This window comes from Nasonia vitripennis, chromosome 1 (assembly GCF_009193385.2).
Source record: "Nasonia vitripennis strain AsymCx chromosome 1, Nvit_psr_1.1, whole genome shotgun sequence".
NCBI classification, from domain to species: domain Eukaryota; kingdom Metazoa; phylum Arthropoda; class Insecta; order Hymenoptera; family Pteromalidae; genus Nasonia; species Nasonia vitripennis.
The window spans coordinates 15225921-15236498 of NC_045757.1; the positions used below are offsets into that span (position 1 = coordinate 15225921).

Genomic DNA, 10578 nt, shown 5'->3' on the forward strand with positions numbered 1-10578 from the left:
CGTCATTTTCGCGCGCGTTTCAAGTCCACCGCTGTAATATACCAGCGGTATATAGCCCGAGGCCTTGGTATATACAGCATATATAGCGTGTGATGCAGCGATGCACATTTTTCGCGGATTCTTATCGTCGTTCCGCTCGATAAGCTCGTTAATTAGGATGTCTTCTCCCTCCCTCTTCCTCGCTCGGGCTTCGGCTCTCGAGATAGAGACGTAAAGCTTTTGTTATGGGCTCTGGTCGTATCTCTGCGAGATCTTTATTTTCCCTATTTTCGCGCGCGCTCTCGGTAATTACGCGCGCGTCGGATATCCATTAAAAATTTGCGAGTCAAAGTTTTCGGCGATGAGATCGCGCCGATATCGATATGCCGAAATTTGCCGCCGATAAATATCGACGTGCATAACGGGAAACGTGCGTGTACGAGAGAGTGTATCCTCATATGGAACAAGCTTTTTTTCCTTCTCTCTCACGAATCATCGAAGCCATTGTGCGTTGATATCTCTCGGTCTCATCGCCGGAATCCGGATGACGACGATGATGAAGATGAGCGACGCGTACACGAGAGAGACTTCTCTCGCTCGCTCATGAGTGTACAACAATAAAGTGGCAATTGATTAGCCGCCTCGATTTTGATCGATCTATTGTCCGGCGAAGACAAATAGCGCGAGAGGCTCGATCCGGTAAACAAGTTCATCTTCATTGTCCGCCTATCATCCGTTGTACACACCGCGAGCTTAACGATAATCGCCGGCGGAATGTGTCTTTCTCTCTCCGGCGATTTCTCACGTCTTCAATCGAGGAGGCAATCATTCATCCGCGCTCGCTGCCTCGCGAGAGTGTAAATTTCATCTCTTCATATCCGAGTCATGCGTCCGCTCTATACAGCAGACAGAGAATCTCCCGCCAACAATGGCACATTGTGCCGGCCGTGATGCATTCACTCTCGATTCGCAAACTTGCTTAATGCACTGCCCCCTCGGTATTACACACAAAAAGATTCCGCGCGCGAGAAAAGGGGGGGGGGGTGGCTCGGCGCGCACACACACACACACTTGACACCTCGTTCTCTCTCTCTCTCTCTCTCTCTCTCCCTTTCAATAGGTTATCCGCGCGCGTTTGTTTTCCTTTTCGGACTGCCCCCTCCCCTCGTAGCATACTCTTATTCTCGCGGAGAGAAGAGAAGAGAGAGAGAGAGAGGAGCTTGAAGAATTTACGATGCAATCTCGCCCCCTCCTTTTCCCTTGTCGGGGCATCCCCCTCGCGGATTCAATGTCCATGCAAAGCGAACGCCGGCGGCCGAACGCCTGTCAATTATCCGTTATATACGGCCCGGGCCTCAAAGCTCCTTCTTCCCTCTCGTGGACTCGTAGTCGCTAACAGAGAGCGAGAGCGAGTTCTTTTCCAGCAGCGTCCTTTTAACGATGTGTGCTGCCGCTGCTCCGAATATCCTTTGCCGCGCTACGAAATGAAACTCGCGATACTCGATAGCCTTGCTCGACGCTGCGCAGAGACGTTCGAGGCGCATGAGAAAGTGCATCTCATTTTCTACTACTGTCATCGACAGAGCTGTGCACTCGGCATTGTGCGCTACTTGCACTTGCGCCGGGATAATTCGGTGCACGTTCGCTGCTGCCGCTTCTTCTTCTTCTTCTCCTCCGCAGCGATGCAGATATCGTGAGTAGCTGCTGCTTCTGGAGTCGCGTATTTGTACGACAGCTGCTCTCCCTGGCACGAGGGAGGGAGATTTGATATACTGCCGGACGAGCGTATGCGCTGCAGCAGAAACGTGCGCCCCGCGCTCGACTCGCCTTTGATGCATCGCTGCGGCTCATGAGTGATTTTCTCTGTTTGCGCGAAATTTCGCTACGGCTCTTCAATATAAACGCGTCGCCATACACAGGACACAGATGACGTCGTTTAGAATTAGTGTACGAGGGAGAGAGAGACGCGCTGGGGGTAATGCAATTTCGCTGTACGCGCACTGCTACCGAGAGAGAGAGCCGCGCGTTAACGCCGGCATTCGGATCCTCGCGCGCGAACACGCGCATAAACACAGCCTGCAGCTCGGGTTAATTAGAAAAAATTAGCGAGAGCAGCTCGTTACGCGCGTTTAAACTTTATTCGCCGTCGTAAAAGAGCGCCTGCTCTCGTACTTTACGGCCGATGACGCGAGGGGGGGGGGGACCCGTCATCGAGATGAGGACCATTTTCCTCTCCCTTAATTGCGCCGCCGCTGCGTATACGCGCGCAATTAGCGCCGTGTACGCACGACGATTGTATATTACAACGACGCGTGTACCAAATGCACGAGACTAATCTGACGATCTCTCTATGTCCATACAGGTAAGTGTTGCGGGTACGAGCGGCAGCACGAGCACGACTAGCACGAGCACGACGTCGAGCAGCAGCGGTCCGGTGTCGAGTGGTCCTGGAAGTCCCAACGGCGTCATCAACGACATGGACTGGTTCGCCGGTGTGGCCGAGGAGGAGCTCCTCTACTACTCGAGTCTGGGCAACGAGCTCGACTCGCTTTTCGCCGTCGTCGGCAGTTTTGTGCCGCCGCCTCCCAGGCCGCCTTTTCTGCCAGAGGAGACGGTGCCCACCGACGGGCTCACCACCTGCGACCTCTGCTCCTGGGCGCTGAGGAACGACAGGTACTCGTTCTCCCTCGACGGAACTTTGGGTACGTGCGATTCAATTATATTCATGCATGTAGTAGTGTAAACAAGCGCAGCAGCGGCTCGGATTTCGAAGCGTTTTTTTCACCGCTAATTCCGCACTACCATCCGCGCGAAACTCTCCCTCCCGCCGCTGGTATAACCCTGTGCACAGCAGCAGCGGAGGAGAAGAGGAAGATAATCTCGGAGACGATCTCGGCGAGTGGCCTCCATCCACTGCCGCCGCGCAGATTTATACCTGCGAGTCTCTTATATACCTTCCGCGCATTTATATATCGCCGAGGCGCAAAGTGCCCATTGAATCGCCGCTCTCCCGCGCGCTGCGCGTGCACCTTGCGAGCGATCTCTCCGGCCGATGCTACTGCCCTACTGTGTATTAAGAAGAAGCTGCAGAGCCGCGAGAGATATCGAGAGGAGCTTTGAATCCGCAGGCGCGACTAGGATTTAAGATAAACTCTCGACAACTTGTCACTTTTCACCTGCTCTTTCTCGCACTGTATAGCTGCACTGCCGGGTAAATTTAAAGCGGCGCGCGATGCTGCAGCCTTTTTGAGAGATTGCATCGCGAGGACTGCTTTATAGTCGAACGTGCACTCCAATAACAATGATGGAGAGAGAGAGAGAGAGAGAGAGAGAGAGAGAGAGAGAGAGAGAGAGAGTGTGTGTTTGGAAAAAAGCAGCGCTGGCAGTGTTTTATCGCGCAGGGCAATTTGACGCATTGCTAGTGCAGCGTGTTATGGGATTAGTTTATCTAAAGTCGATCGTTCTCCGCGCGCTTGACAAGCCCCTGACAAGGTCAAACACTCGTTCCGGGCTGCAGATGTTCCGAGTTTTATAGGAGAAATTCTTTCGAGGATTATCCGGAAGCGCGCGTAAGGCGCTTATGGCATAATTCCGTAGATTCGTAAAAAGCAGTATATAACCCCTCGTGTGTCGCGCGCAATATCACAGACGTGTGCCTTTCACGCGGAGACTCGCGGTGCGAATTGCAAAAGCCGCTGCTCTAACCCATTTCCCCGGTAAATTATAACACGTTTCGCAAAAGCGCCAGTCACTTCCCTGCGCTATGCTCGCGATACGTGTATACGGCGGGTTACGCAACGGCAAATCTAGCTCTCGCGGGCTATGCTCCATATATCAATGAGATTTCTTTCCGCTCGACTGCCGAGAGAGATCCCCTGTACAGCCGCGCGTCGTCCCATCTGCCCGTTGGGATCACACACAGCAGAGAGCGACGCGCGTCACTCAGCGCCTTTTTTCCTCCTCTCGCTTCTTCTCCCGACCGAACACACAAAATCGGCGGACAATGCCGAGATTGCAATCTGCCCCGGATCGCGGTGATCAAATTATAGCCGCCGCCGTCGCTCTCTCCTTATACACCTCCGAGAGAGAAAGAGAGAGAGGAAATACCGTTAGTCATTCTCCGAGAGCTACTGTTGCTGCATCTCCGACTACTGCGGGAAAATTTTGCCGCGAAATCGCGCGATTTCTCAATGGATTAGATGGAGCGAGCGTATGCGCATAAGACGTCGCAATATGCGCCGTTTATCTTGGCTGAATGCTTGGCGATTTTTCCGGAGGCCCTGCGAGAGAGCGCGATTTTATCGACGCATTGATAAATTGAAGAATTTCAATCGGAGGATGTGGCCTCCTGAATACACGGCAACACGGGTAGTCGCGAACCAACACACACACACACACGAGCGTGTTCATACAATGACTCACCGCAGTTTGAGTTTCCGGCGGAATAGCGTGCGAATGACGCGCCCGAATAACTCGATTAATTTCGCGCTTCGTCCGCTGTCGATAAGCGCTCAATTACGATTGAAATCCCGGACAATAATCGTTTCAACGCGCTGCGCTGCAGTGTGTACACACCAGAGAGATAGAGAGAGAGAGAGAGAGAGAGAGAGAGAGAGAGAGAGAGAGAGAGAGAGAGAGAGAGTGAAGGACTCGAAGCCTCGAAAAATCCCACTCGAAGCCCTATTGAGTCGTCGCGGTCGGGCGCCCCCCTGAAGATTCAGGATGATTTTAACGCAACGAGCGAGTCATTGACAGATCGGTTAATCGCGTCAATCTCTCCTCTCACTCTCTCTCTCTCACTCACGGACGTGTTGCTGCGCGAGAGCCGAGCGACGTGAATATAGTACGGTATGCGCGGGGCTTCGGCGGGGGCCTTTCGGCTTATTGTGCACCGGCATCAGCGTGTCCAGCGGGCGGTCGAGAGGCGTCCAGAAGGCGCTCTCTCATTCGGCCGAGAGAGACTAATAATGTTGCGTCCTTACGAGCTCCGCGGGACGTCGAGCCGCGGGAGAAGTTTTTTGCGGAAACTCGCCGATTCGGCGCTCTCTGCGAGTATATTATTGTAGCAGTATCCTTGAGCCAAGACTCGTCGCCTTCTTCTCTTTGGTTTATTATTATGTGCCGCGTACGGGAGAAAAATTCTCGGATACATCTGTAACGGCGCTTTTCAAAAATGTATAAGCCGCTCGCATAAATATTCAGCAGCAGCAGCCGGGAATGAGTAACGCGGTTACGAAATACCTCGGAAAAAGCGCCGCGTGTATATCATTACCTTATAATGTACCGAAAGAGAGAGAGAGAGAGAGCAAAATTCACGCACGACACTTCCCAGGATTCGCGGCGCGAATAAGACGAAGAAGAAGGAGGAAGGAGGCTCTCGAGTTGCACCTGTTTCCCCTGCCTATCCCTCTCTCTCTGTCTGTCTCCTCCTTTCGGTCGGATTCGAGCGCAGATAGCGCTTCGCGGCGCACACCAATCGGGCCTCCCTCTTATACTCTTCTTTCGAACGCGCCGGTAATTTAGTAATTTCGTTCACGCGAAGCTGGATCGCTGCGGTTATGTTCCGTTGCAATTTCGGACCCAACATCAGCTATATGTACGCTCCCTCTCCGAATTCGATTCTTTCTCTTTCTCTGCGCTTGTTTCGATTACTCCTCCCTATTCTCGGGATTGAGTCATTATGGCTGAAATTTGAATATATCCGCGGGAGGAGAGAGCTGAGCGAGTGAGAAAAAAGCGGGAAACTCGATACAGCTGATGGATTAATACCTCTGTGAAATTCAAGCCCTTTTCGAGCTTAGAGAGAGAGAGAGAGAGAGAGAGAGAGAGAGAGAGCGCACTTTATACGATATCGATCGCGCGCTTGGGCAACTTATAATGATCGGCTCTTCCCTCGTATATAACAAATGAATCGAGACAAGTGTATTAAAGCCGCGCGCTAGAAATTAGCTTACTTATCCACTTATAACGGAGGAGCTGTATACGCGCCGGCTCGTCATTATGCACCGGCGGCTATGAGTAATGATTGTTCTAGCGATCGAGAAGCACTTTGAAGAAACGCACCTTCTCGCGTAATTACACTAAAAATCTCTTTCTCTCTCCATGTAGTAGGCTAGAATGGACTCTCCTTCTATATATTCGATCGGCTTCTCTCTTCCTTTCATCCACTGCACTGATGCACATCCTCCCCGCCGCCGCCGACCTGGCGCGCGTAATACAAACGCAGGAAATCCTGCAAATTGTTTTTTGCGCGCCGGCGCATAATATCCATAGAAATAACGCGCGTATATCACCTTCTCGTCCGGCTGAATCTTCTTCTGCTTCTCTCCCCCGTATTATATAGGTGTACGCGCGACAAAATCTCACACTCCCTCCCCCCCTCTCTCTCTCTCTCTGTGCAAACACAGACGAGACAGAAAGAAGAAGAAGAAGCAGAAGAAGAGAAACTGCCGGGGGTATTTGAATAAAAGCCTCGTAAAAGGCCCGAGAGATGTTGAAAGAGAGATAAAGGTGTGCGCAGTGCGCAGTGCGCGTGAATTAACGGCTGCTCCGTATATACATCGTAGAAAAGCGGCGACGGCGTCAAACCCCCTCGCGGTGTGCGATAACGCAGAATATTATCAATCATCTTCCGCCGGCGTACGTGCGCGTACGTGTGCTCGAAGGGGGAAGGAATAGTGCAGTCGCAGCAGCAGCAGCTCTCGAGACTTTTCAACGACGAGAGAGAGAGAGAGAGAGAGAGAGAGAGAGAGAGAGAGAGAGAGAGAGAGAGAGAGAGAGAGGGAGAGAGTGTTGCTATGCGCGCGGGGAAGAAAGAGGAGGGTTCGCTGGAAAAGCGCTCGTGGGCTTTTTCTCTGAAGAGCTCTCTTTTTTCGGGAGAGCGTGTGTGGGAACGCAGGGGGCTATAGCTCTATGCGCGGTATAACGAGGCCGGCTCCGAATTGTAAGCTGCGCTTGTTAGACGCGAGGCTTTATGATCTCGTTTTGTAATTGAGTCCTTTCTCGAGGAAACGGAGCCCTCTGCACTTGTTACTCGCCTGCCGCTACTTTTTCCCTCCTTTGTCGCGCGTTTAGAGAGCCTCGTTGTTATGCGCAGCGGTGCACGCGTCATCGATGCGGAGAGTACCTTGCGCTGCTCGGAATGCCTCTACGTGCAGACATGTATCAGCTCGGTCCCGTGCGCGTGAGACTATTCCTCCTCACCTATCTCCCTCTATATTATACATTGCATGAAAAGAATGCGTTAAAAATTGCGGCTGGACTATCACTCACGGGGGAGCTGAGAGAATTAATTACGCGACCCCGCCGGCAACTCTATCGCGAAATACGCGCGACTCCAGAAATGCAGTTGGCGCAAAACTTACGCGCGGAAGCCCCAACAATACGGCCGTTCGCCAGGTATAGGCATGGAAAAATAGAACTACCGCATAGGAGGGACATTAGCCTCCGCGACTTTTTGCTATACCGCGTGCTCTCTCGGTCGCAGTGATATTTTCCGCGCAGCCATATAGGAGAATGCGTATACAGCCTCCGGGGAGCGACGGGAAAGAAAAAACCCGCGAATTTATCGTCGTCCCATTATCATTATCGTCAATGAGAAAGAGAGAGAGAGAGAGAGAGAGGAGACTTTGCGGCGCGTCATAAAGCCCTCTCTCGCGCGCATTGTTTCTTTTTTGCCTTATACACCGCACTGCGTCCCTCTGTGTATGCATGCGTGTGTGTGTGTGCTATCGGCCGCATTGTTTTCCGCGCACCTGCGGAGAGCCTCGCTTTCATAAAATCGCGGCGCGCGCTCGCTCTCGCGCCTTATCCGAAGAGTCTCTCTCTTCCTGCTCTCCTATAAGACTATCTTATTATGCGCGGACCATCGCCAGCAGAGAAAGAGAGAGAGAGAGAGAGAGAGAGAGAGCAGCTATACGGAGGCTCGGATTACCCGACGAGATGTGCGCGCTTTGTACCACCTATGTTGTGCACTGCCGCGAGTATAGGGTTCACTCGCGGTTAAACGCACAGCGCGCGTGTGTGGCTCACGTTTTTCAGATTAGGAGTATTACGTGCGCAGTGTACTTCCAATTTTTCTCCCGAGAAATGCCATTGGCTTCCCCCCGCTCGAGTATTCCACGAACGCCGCCGAGAGTTGGTCTATTAAGGGACTCTTTGTGCGCCGCTTATTGTATATATAGTTAAACGTTATATACAGCTGTTATTCGTGGAAAATTTTAATCTAATCGCCGACGCTCCTTTGATTTACAGAGGCTCCGGGGGAGATCGGCTGGGTGCTCACGCTGATCATCGTCTCGCTGATATCGGCCGGAATCGGCGCGGTCGTCATGGTCACGCTGCTGCACTGCAGGCGGATGAAGAGCGCCGGCGGTAGAGGTGAGTTGAATTCTCTTACATACATGTGCACACATAGTATTCATTATATTATATTCATAACCGTCCTTCCCAGCGCTCGCACAATACAGCCTACAATCCCACGTGCGCGCGCGCGCGCGCGTATGTGCGTATTATACCCTTCCGAAACGGATCAATGCGACTGCAGAGTCGGGGGCCGAGCTGTCATCGAAGCAGAAACGCGGATCATAAGGGCTCGTCGCTTTCGTCCTATATACAATACATAAGCGCAAAAAAGGGAGCGAGAAACAGAACTCGTCTCTCGATTATAATATCCGCGCGCGTATATTACAACCTTGAGAGGGCCGAGCGCGCATTCTCGAATCGCTGGTATGTAATAATCGAGGCGCGCGGGAAAAGGAAAAAAAGTGGGCGGAGATGAAATAGAGCGGTGGAAAAGTAAAATTTTTTATCGCGGCGAGGAGGCCGAGCTTCTTTTAACGCGGCGGTAGTGCGCCACTCCTACCGCGCGCTGTGTAAGCGAGTGTATATGACGACGAAGGGAGATGAAGAGCGGCGCAACTCGAGAGCCCGTGACGGCTATGACGGAGGCACAATGAAGCCGTAGAGGATATGAGCCGTGCGCTGCTCTCTGATATACACTACCGGTTCGTGAAAGAGAGAGCTAGAGATATATAGAGCGGTTAACTTTGATCGGGCGATTTTCGGTCCTTTTTTTCCTTCCTCGCTCCGGTCTACACATACAGGCCGAAGCGGAGAACGTACGGACGCGAGGGCTCGAAACAAAAGGCTTCGATCGGCGAGAAATTAAGCAATCAAAACTTGACGAAGCAAAACTTTCCCTCTCCGAAATCCTTGCTGCCACTCTATCAACTTCTCTCTCTCTCTCTCTCTCTCTCTCTCTCTCTCTCTCTCTCTCTCTCTCGCACCGCGTGCACATAGACGAACCTGCACATGACGCTCGAGACTATAACCCTTCAATTCTCGGCTTCACAGCCAACTGCTGCGGCGTGGCTCTGGAGAGGGCAACCGGCGAGCGGCACCGACACCACCGGCATCACCACCACCATCACCACCAGGACGTAGGCGGTAACCCCGGCGGAGGGAGCGTTGGCCCCAACGTCGGCCTCGCCGTCATCCCCGACAGGCCGCCGCTCGAGCTCGACAAGCTGCCGCCTTACCACGACGTCGCGCCCAATACCGGTGAGTTATACGGAGCACTTTGCCGGATTAGATATTTTCTTCTTTATCGCGAATAGCTCTACGCCGTTGTTGCTGCGTGCAGGCGGCGCAATTATGTCGCTAACGCTCGCTCGGCACGATATGTGCGCACCGTTTGTCTTTCTTTCTGCCTGCCTTTTGGAATATTCTTTTTTTCATGAATATTCAGAGCGCTCGCGTATAATACTAACTACCTAGACGCGCGCGTATGTAAATACTCTCTCTCTCTCTCTCTCTCTCTCTCTCTCTCTCTCTCTCTATATATATGGTCGCCGCCCCTTTCGCATTCATGAAGCTTGATGTACACATCATAATTACGGAGCGCGCGCGCGGGTAAGGGTGTCGCGCCTCGTTTCGCACTTATATCAAAAGAAAAGTGCGATTAATTATTCATGCCTTCCGCAGGTCACAACGTGAACGTCTGGTCGTGGCTGGGCTCGCGCCGAGGCGGCGGACCTCCCGGATGCGTGGGGACGCCGCTGTCCTTGCCGCAGCATCGACGAGCACTCAATCTGCCCGTGGAGAACCACTACACGCACATGCAGACCGACGAGGCCCTGTACGCGGAGCTCGACTCACAGGCGGCGAGCTACGCCAGTGGATCCGAGGATAAACATTATCACGAGCTCGACGCCGTCGGACTGCACAGGCAGCATCAGGACACGCTCTGCACGCGGCACAGTCAGAGGTGAGGATCGATTTTTATGATTATACATGAGTGTACTGTATAGTCGTCGCTAGCTTTCGAGAGGTCCAAGTGCTTTCGTTATATATTGCTGACGAAGTGTACGTGTCTGTGTGTAGAGGGGAGGATCGAGTGAAATAAACCAAACGCTTATTTTCAGTTGTCGATACCAAATACTCCCCATGATGATGATTGGCAACGATGAACTTTAGAATGGATCTTTTCCATCTGAAAAAAATGTACGTTGAGACTTTTAAACACAGTCAAACTTTTTAACAAACACTGAATCTTATATATGTACCTTGTATTTAGTTCTATGTATACATTTTGCACTT

The 10578-nt window shown here is 52.2% G+C and overlaps 1 protein-coding gene across 3 annotated transcripts in view; it reads left to right on the top strand.

Moving 5' to 3' along the window:
* The window catches only part of LOC100679830, a 69652-nt gene that overhangs the window by 55448 nt on the left and 3626 nt on the right, over positions 1-10578 (top strand). For 2 of the 3 annotated variants that reach the window (XM_031927820.1, XM_031927818.2), the window contains exons 2-5: positions 2342-2681; positions 8233-8358; positions 9334-9540; positions 9964-10246. In XM_031927820.1, the coding sequence (XP_031783680.1) occupies positions 2456-2681; positions 8233-8358; positions 9334-9540; positions 9964-10246 (842 nt within the window). In that variant the 5' untranslated portion in view covers positions 2342-2455. Of the gene's footprint in view, positions 1-2341; positions 2682-8232; positions 8359-9333; positions 9541-9963; positions 10247-10403; positions 10483-10578 lie in introns of all 3 variants that reach the window. The other variant, XM_031927821.2, reaches the window with a different exon arrangement.